Raw genomic sequence first — 19,642 nt, 5'->3', positions numbered from 1 at the left:
TTCATAGCAAACAAAACACAGCATGCTTTGTATTTAAATAGTATATATCTAACCATGTATCTTTGCAATAAAACAACTTCATATGTGGTAAAATTTGACTGATTTAGCAAAATGCACTGGATCATGTTGTTGAAGATGGAGAAATGAAGATGTCATTCCTTTATGTCATTCCATGCTGCTTCCTTTAATTGTGATGTTTCTATGTCTTTTTTTTTTAACAAAAAACAGTACAGTACAGTACTATACTAAAGAAAAACATTTTTACATAGAAAACTCATGCACATTCTTTTCTGAAATTATATTCCAGAGAGATAGTAACCTGCTTAGCTATATTACAATTTGATATTTTTGTATACGTTTATCGTTTAAAAAAGGAACAGCTGTAGTCTACCTGTGTCTGGATTCTTTGGAGTCCTCTGCACCACAGGACCTGCCCTCTTCTCAGTTCCATCTCAGCATGGTCAATTTCATCCATGTCCATCTCTTCCAGTTCGTCCTCTGGGATCTCCTCTTTCTGGGTGCCATGCCCAGCAGTCATCAAGAACTTTAGCCGACTTGTGGGAATGGTGGTGATCAACTGCAAATCAAATGCATGAAATAATTATTTGACACTATAAAACACTGCACTGTTTTTCCATAGAAAACCCAAGAAAACAACAGAACCAAGATGATATGACTTCAGACGCACCTGACCCCAGAGCAGACATCCAAAGCCAAGGAAGACACACCAGAGCCACTGTTCAATACTGAGGCCTACACAGCTAAAGGGCTTCCCTCCAAACTGCACAATCACAATCTGTAAATGAAATCATTGCAATATTATGTATACATTTCAAAATATTGGTTTTGTACCATGAGTTATGTTGAACACACTTTTTTGCTGTTAGATTGCTGTCTAGCTTTACCTGAATAAGAAATGTGCCAAACACAATGGAACAGAAGATGAGGTTGTTAAAGATGCCATCAAAGACATTTCTCTCGCCATGAATTTTGCGAGCATTGATTTCATTGAAGAGCTGCATCATGACGAAGGTGTTGAAAACGATGGTGTAGTGTTCTGAAGGAGGCGCATGTAAAGGAGCATTCCTGCCACTGTCAATATCAAAGATTTGCTCACCTGTTTGGAGAAGAATTAAGTGAATAACTTAAGAAAACAACATATATGTGGATTTATTTTAATCTAAGTACAAGAATAAATTAAAACTTGCATTTGGCATCTATTTTATATAGTATCTTCAAGGAATATGTTTAAAGGGCTTTAATATTTTACAGTTTCTGCACATGTAAATCACAAGTAATTTTGCACACTTAGATACATGATTGGGCAGTTGACAGTGCTGTGTATCTAAAACACAATTATATCTAGGAAAGCAAAATCTTGTAACTAATATTTATTACTGTTGTAACATTTTGTTTATTTCATGATCACATTTCATTTTAAAGGCATAACAAAAAGTTGGTTTAAAACATATTACTTCTTTTTATTTATGATTTGATGGTACAAATAATTCAATTGTGTTTACATACACTTATAATCTTGCAACTATCTCAAAATCAAATGTTTAATAAAATTTAGGATGATTTAAAAATTAATTGTCGCAGCAATACTGCAGGTACTATATCTATTAATCTACTATCTATTAATCTACTACTAATCTATCTCATGGCGCAGTGCTCACCAGCAAACAGCAGAGTAAAGATGATGGTGAGCTGGTAGATGGCATGACCCAGAATGTTCTTCATCATGGTTCTGGAGATGAGAGGTTTGTTGCGGCCGTACGGTTTTCTCAGCAGTAGGGATTCGGTTGGGGGCTCAGTGGCCAGAGCCAACGAGGCAAACGTGTCCATAATCAGATTCACCCACAGCATCTGAACTGCTTTCAGTGGAGAGTCCTGTGGTGAGGAGGGCATACACATATATTATTTATATACAAAATGAACCCTTCAAACTGTCAATTCCAAAGCAAATGAACATTTCAATTTATTATATTAAAAGAATTAAAAACTACCACATTTAAATTTAATTTTTCCATCTTTGTACTGATGCATCACTACATTTATAATTTTTATAAACTTATTAGTTTAATTAGAGCAGCTAGGTAGCTTATTTTTAAAAACACTGACCTGCGTGATGCAAGCTCCCGTGAATGCCACAATCACTGCCACCACGTTGACTGTCAGCTGAAACTGCAGGAACTTGGAGATGCTGTCATACACGTTACGCCCCCACATCACAGCTTTCACAATGCTGGAGAAGTTGTCATCGGTCAGGATGATATCTGAGGCCTCTTTGGCCACATCGGTTCCAGCAATACCCTAAAGAAGCAGAAAGTAGCACAACATTTTCTTTTTAGAGTGAACTGATATTTTTCTATTTCTTGGCATTTAATCTATTTGGCCTGTAAGAAAACAGCAAAACAATTTCATATGCCAATTCTAATGGAAAACATACCATTGCAAAGCCAACATCAGCTTTCTTCAGGGCAGGACCGTCATTTGTTCCATCTCCTGTTACAGCAACTACTTGTCTTTGTTCTACAACAGTGCTGTCGATTATACCTGAGAAAAGGTAAAACTTCATTACATAAAAGTTTGTATTTTTCAACACTGAATGAATATTTATCAAATATGATACAAATATACAATATTTGACCATGCTAGTTGAAATGTGTACCTTTTACTAAAGTGTGCTTGTCAGTTGGAGAAGATCTTGCCAGGACACGGAGTTTAGGCCAAATTCGGTCAATGCGCTCTTGTTCAATCTGCAAGAAGCATTTAGATTTTTTTTTTATGACAGAGCATGGTACCCAAAACTATACTATTTTCGATTATCCATCTTTTTGTAGTTTTGGCCTATTTAAGTTACCGAATACATTATGTAATCAGATTGTGAAGCATCTTAAGCCTTATACGGACAGAATTAGTTTATCAGGGCGACGTCTGTAAAAAATAGTTCTCATTTCTACTCAGTGATAAAACACTTGCATCCGGACTTCAATAAAAAAAAAAAACAGGAGGACCAGTAAGTTTTTGTTGGCTTTCTTGGTCACATGACATCGCATTCAGTAGCTCCTCCATTTCCAATCGCCGTTGTGTTTATGTGGATCTTTGTGGAAACGTGCACCCAAAATGTAATGACTGTATTGTATTTTATTAAACGCGAGGTGATGAAACTCAGAGATTTGGGTCCAGACAGGACTTAAATTACTGGAGGACCACAGAGTTCAGAGAAAAACAGTAGGTAGTTCAGCCTGTAATTTTCTCAAATGATGTCTGAGAAAAACACATGCATGGTTGTTCTGGCCAGGAATAAAATCACAGAGGACCTCACATAAAAGAGAAAATTTACCCCAGGACCCCCTGAGAAAATAATCCCGTCCAGATAGAACTTTAGATCTATGTGTTTTTTTTTTACAGATGCCAGACTTCTCATTGATCCTGTACAACAGCAGCCACTGGTTTGTGTTGATGCTGATTAACAAACGTTAGCACTAATAAATATAAACAGATCCTAATTTTATGTTCAGTATGAACGTTGATCCATTGCTAATAAACTTGCCTCTCCCAATTCGTTGCGTATCCGCCTATTAAACTCTTTGCCTTCAAGGCACAGGAAATCATCTCCAGGATGGAGGATGCCGCACTTGGTGGCAATAGCGCGAGCCGTGTTAATGTTGTCCCCAGTGACCATGCGGACAGTGATGCCTGCTCTCTGACACTTCCTAATAGCATCAGGAACCTGAAATAGTCAAATAAACACCCACGGATTAGACACAAACATCTCACATACAGACAAACAATAATGAGATATTTCACCATGGCTTTTTTCCTCCACACAAACACACAATTATACAGACAGTGTGCAGACATGCTTGTCCAATAAATGCTTAGCCTGATACCGAAGATCTCACCTCTGGCCGTACAGGGTCTTCGATGCCCACCACACAAATGCAGGTAAGACCTGTAAGGATGTCTGTTTCGTTGTCCCAGTCTGGTTCACCCTCCGATACGGGGAAGTCCCTGTAAGCCAGGCAGATGGTCCTCAGGCCCTCTGAAGCCATGGGCTCAATTACCATCTTCATCAAGTCATCTCGATCTCTGGGTTTAAAGTATATGGGTTCTCCGTTTGCAGTCAATATTTTACAGCACCTGCAAACAAATAGAGTAACTGTTTATACAAATAAAAAACTGAATAAATTATAGAGGGAATGGATCTCAGGATCTGGGAACATGTTAGTACACTTAGATTACTGTAATACTACACAAAGGAAGACTAAGGCAAACCTACTGTATTTGACTGTAGTCACAAATTATGATTTAAGTATAATATACTGAAATATATGTATGTCCAAAAAAAAAAGCATAAATCTAAACTAGAGATGGAGTTTATTTAATACCAGGCATTAGTATTGGGCTGATATCAGGAGAAAATACAGACTGAGAGAGAGAGAGGGAAAGAGATTTCATTTCATTAACAAATCTATCCTGAAATAGCACACACTCACACTGAGTGTCATGTTGATAATGGAGTGTTGCTTCCTGGAGAGCATTGGAGTGCATGATGTCCTACTTTTAGATGCTCCACGTGAGTGAATCACTTTAATTAATAATAGCTTTCAACGCTCATTAAATTTAAAGAAGAAACAATGAACACGGACCAGACAATAATTAAGGTTTTTATAGAATGTTCAGTAAAAAAAAAAGTGCTATTGTGTGTAAACTGGTAGTGAATGTAAAATGTACATTTATTTTAAACCAGCTTTGTTTCATGTTCTCTCTTTGTTGCACATACTGTTTTACATAATACAGACAATAACATGCAAACCACCTAAACACAAATAAATGTAATTGTTTAGAACATACTTCTTCAAGAGAATTTCAGAGGCTCCTTTGCTGAACATCCGGTAGCTTCCATCGTAGTTTCTCAGCACTGTGCTCATGGATTTCCTCACAGAATTAAAAGTGTATACTTTGAAGAACTTCTCTTCAGGGTATTCGTTGCGGATGATTTGGTAGTCTTTGCGTAAGTCAAGGGAAAACCCCAGCAAGGCACATTCAGTTTTGTTCCCCACCTGACGGGGCAGACCACCTTCCCTCTCAGGAGGCTGCAAATACAAAAATAAAACTTTAGAACTGACAATTTAAGCTATTAAACAAGACAATACGTCCAATAAATTGAGGAACTCCAATGGCCATTTGGAAAATAAGAAATCCTTTCTTAAATAATCTCATTATGACTCCCCCCCATCTCCAGTAATGTCCCAACACAAGGAGGGTAAAGACTAGCACATGCCTCTTTTCGAACTGCTGCTGATGCAGCATTTCCGAGTAGCATCACAGCACGTTAAGAGAAGACATCACCCAATCAGAAAGAGCAATATCAATTGTGCTCTTTCAAGGCTCCAGCAGCTGATGGTGAGCTACATAAACAGGATTTGAGCCAGCAATCTTCCAAACATAATGGCAGCACCTAAGTCACTGGACAACATTTTTATAGGCAAAATGCATAAAAAAAATTACTTCAGTTTCTCACCATGATCTTGGTGGTGTATGCACAGTTAACACTGATGCCTGTGACCAGCAGGTCCATGATCTTGCCTGGAATCAGATCAGGTTCAGGAACCTTTCGGTAGTGTCTGTCTCCCACATACACCTGTACCACTGTCATCCTGTTCATGGTTAAAGTGCCAGTCTTGTCTGAGCAGATGGCAGTGGCATTGCCCATTGTCTCGCATGCATCCAGGTGTCTGACTAGGTTGTTGTCTTTCATCATTTTCTAGAAGATAAAAATCAAGAGGACAGCCAGATCCTCATTGTGAGCTAAAAAAAGGAAAATCTAGGAAAACACAGCTTGAAAGCATAATACAGATGATCAGTTAAGCTATAGAGTCATGTTGAATATGTCTGTGACCAGCATTGGTTTAGGCAAAAAGAAGAAAATGAATGGCTGAAGACATCCTAAAAATGATATTATGGTAACAAGCTAGCCTGCTTAATATACTTTCCATCCAATATGAAGTTGCTTCTGATTGAATCTGGCCTACATCACAAACCACATAATTACTAATCATCATAATTGGCTTGATAAAGGCAACTATATTCAAAATGCAGAGATTTATAACAGATGGATACATTTTAAATTGTGTTTTGTGGTACATTACACCACAATTACACCAATAGAGGATGCACCTCACACTTATTTGGCCTAACATTAATTTTAACATAGACCGACACACACAGAGACACACACATACTTTGACAGAGTAGGCTAGTGAGATGGTGACAGCGAGGGGCAATCCCTCAGGCACAGCAACAACCAGCACAGTGACCCCTATGATGAAGAACTTGACAAAGAACTGGATGTAGACAGGAGTGCAGTCTTTGATCCACGGAAGCCCCTGGACCCAGAAGGTGTCCACCAAAAAGAGCACCACCAGTATAATGACTGTGATGGCTGACATAAAAAGGCCTGAAAAACATTAGCGCATGTATTAAACAATCAATCAAATCAAATAACCCTTCAGCATGAATACAGTGATGCACAGCAATACAATACTACAAACGTACAGATGTCCAATCAGAATAATCATCTATATTAGCCTCTTTCTCACCTGCTTTTCCAATCTGTACGGCAAGTTTGGTGAGCTTTCCTTGAAGTACAGATTTTTCTTTCTTTGGTAGATTGGTTTTCTTTTTCACATCACCATCAATGCCATCCTCACTGCTGAGAGGCTCAGTGTCCACACCACCTCCATCTTTACCTGGATTAAAATTGTAAATGTAAATATTTGAATTCAACACGTATGAGATTCCTGTCACAACACTATACAAAAGACACGCCCAAGGCTTTTTTGGGCAAGCCAAAAGAAAACCTCAGATCAAGAGAAAAAAACCTTATCAGTTAGATTAGCCCATGCTTTGTCCTTCTCTTGTAGGACATTCTACTGATCAACAGGCCTGAAAAGTTCCGGTGGTGTTTCATTGCACCACAGGAAATCTTATTGCCAGCTCAATGACTTTTGTCCAAGCGCTTAGTCAAAAGTATGTCTGCAGCTGGTAATCTCTTCCTCTATCTGCCAAGTTCAGGTAGTGTAGCCATTGTTCCTTTAACTCTGCTCTTGTGAACTGTGCTTCCAATTGTATGTCCAATTCAACTGTCTGAACACTGGGTGCCTTTGCTATCTGCTAGTATCATTTTCCTTGTTTGTGCAAGACAGTGATCTCTTGTGGACATATCTCTTGACTAAGTATTCAAAGTGTTTTACTGCAAACACACCTGAAGTACTATTGAACTAGTGATCAAACACCTGATCTGCAAATGCGTGCTCTTATAATAGATTCTATTCAGGGGGATGGAGAATTAAAAAGGTTGGGGAAAACTGCAGTAGTCAATAAAAGTTAAAAAAGTGTTTGTCTACTTAAATTGTTTATGTTTGATGCAAAAGCAACGGAAGTAAAATATAACTTTGCTAATAATCCTAATTCGCTGAAGAAATTGAATAATTTTGCTTTCAATTGTGTATGCTGGACCATATTCAGGTTACAAATTCACTCTAGTTTAGTTGGTTTCTCACACTCACAGACTTTTTCCAGCAGGCCCTTATAGTTCTGTACTAGCATGTATACTATAAACCGCTAATGCACCACTGCTTTTCAGATATGAGAAGATATATGTAACTCTGTGCTGTGGTGCAAGTGGCTTAGATATGATATTACGAGGTGGCTGGTGTGGTGTGCTCACACTCCTTAATCCTGGGCTAGGGATTACTCTAGCCTGGCTGAGGTTTATCCTAAGCCAATTCATACTCTACCATTTTAAACATCCTGTAGCATCAAGCAAATGTCCCACAAACCATGCAGTGGGAGCAAACTGATGACTTGCTCTGTGAATTAAAGTACCAACATACGTGTTCTTAGTGCACGCACACAAATACTCAGTAAAAACGTCAGAGGCCCTGTAATCTGCTTGGTTCTAATCACTACAGAGAAGAGCCCTACCCTTTAAGAGCACCTGCACTTCAGGCCACTGCAGCACGCCATATGGTTGTGGGGCATTCTCAACCACAGCAAGACGTTCAAGACGCCATATGGTAAAACAGCATACGCGTACACACAGCACGTTGAAGCAAGTGGCCAAGAGAGTAAACAGCAGCTTTAAACAAGCAGCAAGCTAGCAGAATTCCTCCAGCTAGGCTAAACGCAAATAAAGTCAGAAAATCAGATGTGAAAGAAACTACTTACTCTTGTTTTTGTCAGATCCATCCTGCTTTTTGCCTGTTGGGGAATAAGATGGTACATTCACATTAGCACTGGTTGAGAGATGCAGCTGCACAGAGTATTAACACAGAAATAAAGTAATCTAGGCCTTTTGTATCCAATGCTATCTAATCAGCCTAAATTTAGGTATAAATGGTTTCATCGTGTTTGAGCATTAGCAGTGACAACTGAGGCAGAAGTATAGACTGTTTAAACATGTCTCATTAAGCCACATTCGTTTGTGTTGAGTTTTTGTTAGCTGTAAGAAAATGCTTAAGCCTCTAGCTCTTTTTGAGGAGAACAGCTGATTGAGGTTGCTGGGTGAAAATAAAATTGCTCTTGCAGATGTTAAAACGGTTCTAAACCAGGTTTAGTTGATTAACTCCACTTCATGGCATGACTGAAATGTTTAAAATGCATTTCTGCAAAATCATGGCTCAATTAATAACTAAAATACTGCTTTTACCTCCCACTAGCTCTGTACATGTCCACAATCAGTCATATAAATGCATTGTTGTAATTTTCCATAATATTATGGGGCAGTTACCTGGACTGGGATTAAGCCAATTTGATATGTATATTTAGCCTTTAAATGGGACACTTCTATTTAAAATGCTGTGTAGTCCAAGACTAGGTTTTGTTTCTGTCTGGGACACTGCTCCCATATGTTGAAATGTTTCAGGACGCCTTCTAATAAAAGAATACAGGTACTTTAAGTTGCCCACATTGCTGACTAAGTGTGGGAACCACAAGGCATTGATGAATAAGAGGGGTATAAAGCCCCCCAGCATTGAGCTGTGAGGCAGCAGAACTGTGTTATCTGGAATAATAGCATTCTTTACAGTACTTTAGGATGGAACACCATTGGGAAGCTGGAAGTGAGATGCATGATCATCCACCATCCAAAAGTTGTTAAATACAGCCTGAAAAGCCTTTACTGCACAGTAGTAAACAGAATGCCCAATGAATTAAAAGGTGTCCCACATAATGTATCTACTAAAGGCAGCTTATATATCCAGTAGTCTTGTCAGAGTCTTGCAGTTGGGGAGTGGAATTAACTTTTTTTCTTCACTGTAGTAAACACTGCTATGAGCATAACTAGCATCTGCACTTGAGGCAGTTGAGTAATATTACCAAATTTTACACAAATGACTGAATGATGCATCATTTGACTGTTTTGATAAGAGATGTTGTGCAGCTCCTACAAAGTTTCTCATTGCAATAGCAGCATTTTATTACATTACTTAATTACAGTTAAGCCAAAGATTCTAGGTAGAATTCCTACATAATGTTTTAAATGTATTCAAACTGTGTCCATTTAATATTTGAGCATTCATCTTACTTTTCTTGCCCTTCTTCTCCTTCTTTTTCCTTTCTTTCTCCTTCTTCTTCTCCTCCTTCTCCCTTTTCTTCCTATCTTTTTCTTCCTTCTCATCCTCATTGTCCCCATCCTCATCTCCAGCCCCGAGGAGGGTGAAGATAATTCCAGTCTGAGAGTTGACACCCACGGCAGTGACCAGCATTTTGCCTGAACCCTCCATAACATGGGTACCTAAAACAGACAGCCATTGAATAAAGTCGAAACATCCAGTACTTAATTTCACTGTAAAATATCATTTACATGGTCTTGTATAGCATCCCCTCATCTACTCAGCATCCACTATCTATTGTACTGTACTGTACTCCACTATGTACTGTGCTTCTGTTTTCTAAGAGGCCTGTGTGTGGTATCTAAATTTGTGACATTAAATATAATACAGTGTTCCAGAGATTTTTTATATTTCATTATGTTTGATAATACTCATTCCAAATAATAATAATAACAACACATGAGTTCAACATGATACCTGAAAGCAGCATGGGATCTTTGTCCATTGTTTTTTTGACATGGTCTGACTCTCCTGTGAGAGAGCTCTCGTCAATTTTCAGATCGTTGCCTTGGATTAGCACCCCGTCAGCAGGAAGGAGGTCACCTGAATGAACAAGCCAGATGGTGAGCCTCAGACACAACACAGACGCTTTACTTCACAAGCCAAAATAAGGGCTTTTAATCAGCCAAAACAGGAGGCAGTGGCACCAAAAGACAAATGATCACTAGCTTAAATAAATAAAAACAAGGTCACAGTGCTACAAATATACACAGACCTGCCGGTTTATTAGGTACGCCTTCACTGTACCTAAACATACAGGTAGGTTGAGTTCTCATTCACTGATATGCCAAACGAAAGAGCAGCATATAAACTGATCGAGAAGTGTTGCCTCAGAGGACAATTTAGGAATGCCTACACATGTATAAGTTTAAGTTTGAGTGAGGCCTGATAGTGGATGCTAGATGGATGATACATACCTTGACCCAAAGTGTCACATGTATTAAAAATATGTCATAGAACATCCACTGCATTGTCCTCTGTGTGTGGACTACCTTAAGTACCTAACTGATCCACCAAAATATTGCTTTTTAAAGCTGAAGATTAGCAGAATGAAAGATCAGGAAGGAGGAATCTCTATCTCAGATTTTTTAAGCGAATATTACCCAACTAGTTAATTTTTTTTAAAGCTAGTTTTGGTTTAGAAAAAGAAAGTACCAACAATTCTGCTGTACCTGACACATTTGTAACAATATCTTATAAACGGCCATGCCACTACCTTGTTGTACACTATTTTATGATGCAGGGTGAAGAAAAGACTATATTTACCATATTTTACTTGAGCGATATCTCCAACCACCAGCTCTGCTACAGGAATCTGAATGATCTGGCCTCCTCGAACCACTGTGAACTTCTGCTCCTGCTCGATGCGACTCTGCAAGCCGCGAAACTGCTTTTCTTTGCTCCAGTCATTAAAGGCAGTGACAAGCACCACACATACGACAGATAAGAGGATGGCTGCACCTTCAATCCATCCAGCCTCTGCTTCACCCTCATCTTCCACTCCTCCAGCAGCTTTACCACAGTCTGTAGAGAAAAACAGGTTCTATTGAGTAAAACCGCATGTGAAAACAGTGCTGAATTATTCTGCATTTTGTTTAACACTAAGGGTGTAAAGATACCTTAGCTTAAACTGCAGCAATATGGGAATGGCAATTATGATATAATTATAGTAAATATAGCATGTGCTGATCTTAACATTAGACTTCCAGGCTATTTTAAAATAAAAAAACATTTCCTCTACTATGCAAATGTTTCTCTAGTCACATTTGTTTACTTTGTTTATCTTTAAAAATAAACTGATCCATGTAATATTTAATGATGCACTTGACGTTGAATTGTTCATTTTTGGAAAACTTGACAGATTTCTTTACAGTAGTGCTGATATGAAATGTACATTTCCATTCTGCTTAGAACAGAAACATTGTAAAATAAAAATAAAATACAACAAAAACACACATACAGTAGCAATCAAAAGTTTGGAAAACAGCTCGTCATTCAATGCGTTTTCCCTTTATGATTTTTTTTTACATTGTAAATGTAATAAAGACATTTAAAAGCTATACAGGAAAACCAGCTCGTCCCGAATCATCAAATCACCCATCTCAGTTTATCAGGTTTAGGTCAAGGGATTGTGGAAGACAAACCCTTTTTTAGTTTAATACATAATTCCATATGTGCCCCTAAAAATTTTTGAAGTCTTTAATATTAATCTACAGTGTAGAAAATGAATTAAATAAATACATTAAAAAACATTAAATAAGTTGTCCAAACTTATGACTTGGCTGTACATTAATTTTGTCTTTTACACCAAGCTAAAACTGACTGACTGCAATGCTGTGTTACTTTCACTCAGAGTATAATTTACATTGTCAGATGTGTTAAAATCAGATTGACCAATCAGAGCTTCATTGTCACGGTTGCAGACTAATCAAATGAGTATTCAGATGATGGCAGAACAGCTCATCAAAAGCTTATATGAAAAGAAATATGCTGACTATAAAATGCAGAGGTTAGAGAACAGAGCTGGGGAATGACAGGGACTTTATTGTCTAGGTACATCCTGTTCTTGTCCTTGTTCCACAAAGAAGTGTAAACTAAAGCTTCCCTCATTAAAGAAGAAAGGTGTGGAAGAGGGAAATTAAATAGAACAAAAAAGTGGCAAAGGAAAAAAGGAACAGGGCAAAGGAATGAGTGAAAATTTATGAGAGTTTCTAACCCCATTTCCAGTTCATAAAAGGCAAAGTGAAGGAATAGTGTAAAGGTTCCACTATGTTAAAAATGCACATTTTCTTTAAAAAAATATATACTTGAAAAGAAAGAGCTTTAAGTTTCTTTAAAGATGCATCTTGAAACAATAGAACAATCTTACTAATTTCCATGATATAGAACATGTAAAAGTAAACATGTCCTGAGCATAAAATGAAGAAAAAAAAAAATCACATCCTCTGTGTTGTTCTCTGGCTTTGTTTTTATAGCCGACCAAAATTGAGAGTGCATGCTAGTCCCACCCCGTGCAAACATTTGCCCTTGCCACATATTTCTTAGCCCTCTGCAAAAAGCCAGTGACTACCTACACAGCACTGTGCATGAAATGACATTTCAGTGCAAAATATCACAAAAAAAAAAAATCACAAAATTATATCTACAAACCCTGTGCTGGTGTAGGTTCAGCAGCTGCTTTAACCATGGTCAACAAAATGTAGGAGAGGAGGGGAGCTGAATATTAATAATTTGTTTTGGTCAAAGATACTGGTGCTCTTACAGACCTAGTGGCAGAACAGATCATATACAAAACCTTTAATACACAGCAATATCTTCAACAATTTTCCACTATTAAATACAACCTGAATCTCCACTGATCTATCCATCTTTCCATCTACACGATCTCATGCACACAAATTTATTAGAAGGAAAATTTGAAAACATGTAGAAACAACAAAGGCAAGAACCCTGAAACTATAAGCTATGAATTACTTAAATTACTTCAAATGCTCCAAAAGCAGAAAAAAACTGTTTCACAAATTCAGACAAATTCCTTTAAATGATCAACTGAAAAAAACAACACAGGCACAACACCACATCACTGATGAAGAATAAATGTACTTACTTTCTCTTTCTGCATCAGGAGGTCTGTAGAAGGAAAGGCCTAAAGATATTATGGCTGCAACTTCCAATATGATTAGAGTCACATCTTGCAGTGCTTCCCAAACTAACTGCAGGAATGTTTTTGGCTTTTTAGGAGGTATGAAATTCTTCCCATATACATCCTTTCTGTTTGCAATATCATCAGAATGACCGCTTAACCCTGCAGGAGAGAAAAAAATAAAACAAAACACTAATTATAAATCACAGAAAAAAATAACATTGTAAAATGAATAGCGATGATTATTAGAAACACACCTTGATAAAGATAATTCATTTTTCAACTGTATTTTACCATAACAAGAAAAAAATAGAGCAATGAAAAACTGAACCTGTGCCTAAACTGATTCTGTGCCAAACCAACTCCAAGAAAACCAAAATGAATATATAGTCTTTATTGCTGATTACTCGAGAACGAAGAATGACTCAAATATACACTTAAATAAAAGAGGCTATGCACCTCAACTCTTTTGTTTAATGAGTTTGTTTCCAAAAAATATGTTTTGCCTACCCTGCTGCGTGATGCTAGAGCTCACAAAGTGGAGTCCGATTCTGGCAGGAAGTCAGAACTCAACACAACATTGCTGCTGGCTAAAGACGACAACACTAAGCATGTGCGTACTGGTTCACTGTGTTCACTGTGGACTTCCATCATGTTCTACCTCGCTCTGCCTCCAGTCATGTTATATCACATGAACACAGTCTGCAGCATGAACAGCTCCCTCTTTTGATGTGGGTAATGTCATTTGGCGTTGTTATCATCACAATGTTAATGCAACTCTTTTGATACATTACATATGAGCACTAAAACAGACCACTGTTAGGTATTTGGAAACTGGCCTGGCAAACCAATTAGACAACAGTTCTAGATCATCATTTTGCCAAGAAAAGAAAGTCAATTGTCAAAGTAATGGCCAAGCTTATGGCCATGAGCTGAAAGCATATCAGGAACATGGACAGAAATTCTGTGCAGTTCAGGCCTGGAGGTAAATGTCTGATTTAGACATTCGTTTTTCATATTTACAATAAACATGAAGCATAAACTACCTCTGCAGTTACTGTGCGTTATCTTTTATAATAAACAGCTCTGAACAAAAATGTGACCACATAATCATGATAAACAAAATGTCTACTAGAAAAAGGGGCAACTGTTAGAGTGTAATTAAAGTGGTAAATTAAGTCATCTCCCAAGAACAAACTTAATTTGTCACACAAAGTAAGAAATTCAGCTCTACTGTTACTCTCCCAAGAAGTGGTTGCCCAGCAAAACAATCACTCCAAGGGCACAGTGAATAATAATATGAGTCACAAAGTACCCCCAGGGTAACATCTACCCTCTCTTGCATTGAGTAATATCAGTGTTCATGAATCTACCACAAGGCAAACACAGAAAACAATGGTGTGCATTGCAGATTAAGATACAGTTAGCCTCTATTTTGCAAAAATATCACTGTTGGGAGGTTTATGGTCCTATGAAGTTCACTCAAGAGCACATGGAAAAGACCTTTGCCTACTGGAAGACAAAATAGAACATTCGGGTTACCCTTAAAAGTGTGAAAACAAACCTCTGCATTCAAAATAAAACCCTAATCCCAACTGTGAAGCATGGTGTTGGCAGTATTATTTTTCAGGGCTTGCTATTATTACTAGATTTTAAACTCTTATATTGTGGTTTTCACAGTCTGAAAAATGGTGATGCAACAAGACAATGAATCCAGCAAGTCTAAATAATTAATGGTTTAAATTATAAGAAATGTAACAATAATTAAACTACAAAATTCTTACAATTATAAACTGTTTTGGAATGATAAAAAAACACTAACATTACTAAGCTGAAGTAGCAATGGGCCAGAATTTCCTCCACTCAATTGCAGGATTAATAACTTGTTACTACTGCAGTCACTACAAGCAAGGGTTGACTTTTGTAAATTGAGTTTTCATTAGTAGATCAATGAATGTCTGATCACGTTTAGGCCAAACACACAGAAATACAGGAAACTGTAAAAGATTCACATCGTATAATCCTATCATTATCTACACTTACGTAAAATAAGTCTGGAGCTGACGTTAATGAACAAAGCGACTTTGAAATAAAGCAATCATATCAGGCAGCAGAAATTAATTTAACCTTTTCATACATTTTCAAACATTAATCAAGCTTCAATTAATTCCAAGCTGTGTTCTCAGGGTGAGAATGGAGCCAATATTAAGTCCACCATTGTATCCCCAAAGTTAATCAAAAACAAGATTACATCTTTACGTAATGAAGATCTTTCAAAGGGAACAAATGTTGCTGCTCACACAATAATTTTGATTGGCAATTAAAATCCAATATTTTTCAATTACATAACATGAAATGAATTTCGATTTGTAACTGGAACATTTGGACAAGAGAAAAAGGCAGCAGTTAACAACCAACTGCACAATTGCAGCCTAAAACTGCTTTTCCTTTGTTGTCTTATACTGCTTCACTACTGTATTGGAGATTCATTTTTCAGACCTTATTTGCTCCTGTTGTACATCTAGGCCTCCTAAATCCTCTAAAAAATTGCTTTTGAATATAAGTTGAGGTCTGAAGGGGACACTGTCAGCTACAGGTCATCTCCTCCTCTTAATCCCAAATCACACCAAAAGATCTTGCCCTTTGCTTTTCAGGATATTGCCTTTCATCTAGATAGTATTTTTTACCTTTAGATTGGATTTTTCACATTATTGTGCAGCACTTTGTAGAGTACAGTATGTGCAACTTCAGCAACATGGCTACTGCTCCTATTTTCATTCACAGCACAAACAAGGGCAAAGCAGCACAGAACAGGAGCTCTGTGAGTGTAGCGTTCTGAGAGATTAGCGGGAAATGGAGAAATGAGGAGGCCGCTCTGTGGTTTAAGGTGAGTGGGATTACATGCAGTAAATCGATCTGCTCCCACCTGTCACCAGCATGCTATGGCACACTGCAGGGCAAAATGTGGCAGTCCACTGTCTAAAGCCACCGAGAGTCAGGCATGCTGGCACATTCAGCTCACTAAGACCAAAAAGGTCCATTATCTCATGTAAAATAAAACTCAAAATGAAACTACGCCAAATTAAAATTGACACTATACAAAATAATCAGCAAAGAAACACAAAACACTGAATTTCCAGGAGTCCTCAAATAAAGCAAATACCGGATAGAGTGGCACGCTGAGGGTTTGGCTGCAGTTATCTAGGGAAATATAAGCCGATCATGGTGTTAGACAAATGATTTGAGAGCAGTATTCCAAAATCATATGTAGATCTATTGGTCCAAACATGAAGCTTACAGAGTGGGGGAAAAAGACAAATTCTACTAAATAAAAGAGCAATATGACATTCAATCAGACAATGCTGTATGCAAGAAACTAAACACTCACAAGCATAACATTAAGAAATGTTCAAAACAGTGCCCGTTTTCATGTAGTGCTAATGAAAAGCATGAAACTACACAGTCCAGTCAGAATATTATGACCACCTCCTTGTTTCTACACTACACTACACTGTCCATCTTATCAGCTCCTCTGATCACATAGTTACAGTTCTACAGTGGTCAGGACCCCCAGGACCACCACAGAGCAAATTATTTTGGGTTGTGGGTCATTTTCAGTCCTGCAGTGACAGTGAAGTGGCCAAGGTGTCCTTATGCATGCTGTACTAGTAAGATTGGATTAGACACTAGGCCTGGGCGATATGCTTCTAAAATAATATCACAATATTTCATTGTATTTTCGCGATAGCGATACTCTTGGCGATATGACAAAAAACTGATTAAAGTAACATAAATGATTCTGGACAGATACAATCTGTCTCTAGTAGCTATAGAATCAAATATGAGAAGTGTGAGACATTTTCTTAGTACCCTGATGTGATAATTAGGGGTGGGTTATATGGCACAATATTTCAGCATATAATATTGTTCACGATATTCAAAAATGTTGGTGATATTATCACGTACGATACGATATGGCACACCCCTATTAGACACAGAGTTTTTAAACATTATATCTTCTTACTGTCCACTCTATTATACACTCTATATGTCCATTCTATTAGACTCTGGTCCAACATGTAGATTCAATGTCAGTGACAGAAGTTCATCTGTTGATGCACAGTTTGTGTTGGCCGTCCTCTACTTTAACAGTGGTCACAGGACGCTGCCCACAGGATGCAGTTGGCTGGATAATTCTGGTTGATTAACTCAAAAACTCAGGCAACCCTCCACCCCAATAAAACCTGCTCTGTGGTGGTTCTTAAACTGAAGGAGGATAATAAACTTGACAGACACAGAAAGACTACAGTCTATATAATGCTCCATTACAGAGTAATATAAAAACTAGTATATGGAACCAGTCCTCATTTATAAAACATATTCTGATTCTTCTGTGAAGTATTTTTATTTGGAGATATGACAGTCTTTCTGTTAAAATCAGGTTCACTGTGTATGTTTGCTGGTGGTTAAGGACAGTAAGCAAAACATCTATATTTGCAATGTAGACACCACAAACCCTGACACCCATTACCACCACTGTAAAGAAAACAAGTTGGTACGACTATATAATTAGTAATTTCTTAGAAAAGTAGTATGAATTGAACTGGCTGTTTAAATGGCAGAATTATATTTTTTATAAAAAAAAAAATTAAAAAAATACCTTTTAAACCAAATAATGTTTGTTAACCACCATGCAATGCAAAACAAACCTGAATCAGCTGGTCACATTTGAAAAGTGACACTTACTGTGACTAACACCAATAGTTTTTTATTTGTATAATTAATACTTGAACAACTTGATCAATAGGAACATACTGATAAAATAAAAAAACTATACAGTAGTAGTTTTCTGTTGAGAATAGTGAGCTTAACTTTTCATTGCAATGAGAATAAAAAAGAAGAGGAACACAATGGCCTATATTTACCTTCTGTGCAAGAAGATTTTAACCTGGAGCAAAGTCCCTGAACATCTCCATAACACTCCTGGATTCTCTGTAATCCTTCTGGCCCCCTGAGTTCCATGAGCGAGCGCAGCTCCTTGAGCGTGCAGCCAAACTCGGCATCATGGTTGGCATCTGCCTTGTATTTGGACCCACGGAAAGAGTTTCGGGCCATGTCTCCTCTGCAGTGCACCACACGACAGCGGAGAACAGGCTCCCTCCAGGGAAAGCTAAATCTTCAGTGGCAAAATCCAGAATTTCCCAACACTGTTAGTTACTTAGGATAGCAGAAACCTACATTCCAAAAGGCAAACAGGATGCATGTAATCAGCTATGTCCATCCAGTGCACCTGCAAACGTTTCTTCATCTTTGTTCACTGAAGATCCAGGCTGTTGAGATGAACTTCAAGATACATCTGAAAGAGAAGCAGAAAGCACAGTAACTATTAGCCTAAATTTCTAAATGTTCTCACTCCTCTTTTGCTACTTGCCTATTTATATTTGTTTTTAGAAATTCATGGAACTTTGGAAAGAAAATTTATATCCCCTAGAACTTTGTTTACCTGTCCAATAATACTGAAATTGTCTCTTTAAAAAAAATCTAATATTATGATAAACTTTGATTATTATAAATGAAAGAATCCCATCTCTACTCCACTGAGCACAAATCATCCATCCTTCAGTCTTATCAGCTTTAGCCAGAGTGTGACAACACCCAAGTTAACAAAATTTGTGTTTTCTTTTTTCAAAACACACAGACATACCATGCCACCACATCACGACACTGACAAAAGGTATATGCATCATATTTAAATAGTACTGGACAAGAACACTTGTTTAAGGCAAACAGGTCTTAACAGTGATGTTTTTTTTTAATGCAGCACCACTTGCCCTGCATTGTTATATTACACATTGTGACAACCACATGTAATATGAAAAAATAACATTTTTCCATTTTTTTATTATTTAATAAAACTGTGTTTCTGAGAGAAGCACAATGACACTGAAATCATTGTAGAACATTTGACTTTTTTAACAACAATGACAGCATCAAATTATTAATTTTGATCAATATATTAAAGTCATGATTAATGCATATTTGAACTCAGAATGTCGAGGTAATGGCTTAATATTTGTATCTAAATCTTTTTAAAGTAAATTTCAGATTAAATATTTCTCTTTTATGATTGATTCTTTCCATGTAGATTTAGCCCATTTCCATTTAATGGAAATTGAATTAATTACTAGGTTACAGTCATTACACCTGTAAAGTACAGCAAACTTGTTCTTGGAAAGCTGGAATCAGAGAACAGGGTCAGTCTTGTTCAAGGCACCAACAGCGGCAGCTTAGCAGCCGTGGGCATTGAACCAAC

At 37.5% G+C, this 19,642-nt stretch overlaps 1 protein-coding gene across 4 annotated transcripts in view; it reads right to left on the bottom strand.

The window, feature by feature from the left end:
• atp2b1b (ATPase plasma membrane Ca2+ transporting 1b) overlaps positions 1 to 19,642 on the bottom strand; it is a 28,341-nt gene that overhangs the window by 2,043 nt on the left and 6,656 nt on the right. For 2 of the 4 annotated variants that reach the window (XM_022684118.2, XM_049483810.1), the window contains exons 2-21: positions 18,620 to 18,685; positions 18,255 to 18,505; positions 13,294 to 13,491; positions 10,953 to 11,210; positions 10,104 to 10,229; positions 9,599 to 9,808; positions 8,242 to 8,274; positions 6,612 to 6,761; positions 6,255 to 6,469; positions 5,534 to 5,776; positions 4,864 to 5,105; positions 3,912 to 4,149; positions 3,560 to 3,739; positions 2,675 to 2,762; positions 2,453 to 2,559; positions 2,125 to 2,316; positions 1,680 to 1,893; positions 906 to 1,117; positions 689 to 796; positions 392 to 577 (exon numbers count right to left, since the gene is read on the bottom strand). In XM_022684118.2, the coding sequence (XP_022539839.1) occupies positions 392 to 577; positions 689 to 796; positions 906 to 1,117; positions 1,680 to 1,893; positions 2,125 to 2,316; positions 2,453 to 2,559; positions 2,675 to 2,762; positions 3,560 to 3,739; positions 3,912 to 4,149; positions 4,864 to 5,105; positions 5,534 to 5,776; positions 6,255 to 6,469; positions 6,612 to 6,761; positions 8,242 to 8,274; positions 9,599 to 9,808; positions 10,104 to 10,229; positions 10,953 to 11,210; positions 13,294 to 13,491; positions 18,255 to 18,444 (3,390 nt within the window). In that variant the 5' untranslated portion in view covers positions 18,445 to 18,505; positions 18,620 to 18,685. Of the gene's footprint in view, positions 1 to 391; positions 578 to 688; positions 797 to 905; positions 1,118 to 1,679; positions 1,894 to 2,124; positions 2,317 to 2,452; positions 2,560 to 2,674; positions 2,763 to 3,559; positions 3,740 to 3,911; positions 4,150 to 4,863; positions 5,106 to 5,533; positions 5,777 to 6,254; positions 6,470 to 6,611; positions 6,762 to 8,241; positions 8,275 to 9,598; positions 9,809 to 10,103; positions 10,230 to 10,952; positions 11,211 to 13,293; positions 13,492 to 18,254; positions 18,686 to 19,642 lie in introns of all 4 variants that reach the window. The other 2 variants (XM_049483809.1, XM_007238086.4) reach the window with 1 other exon arrangement.

This window comes from Astyanax mexicanus, chromosome 10 (assembly GCF_023375975.1).
Source record: "Astyanax mexicanus isolate ESR-SI-001 chromosome 10, AstMex3_surface, whole genome shotgun sequence".
In the NCBI taxonomy this organism is placed as follows: Eukaryota; Metazoa; Chordata; class Actinopteri; order Characiformes; family Acestrorhamphidae; genus Astyanax; species Astyanax mexicanus.
This window is presented reverse-complemented; position numbering and strand designations above follow the sequence as displayed.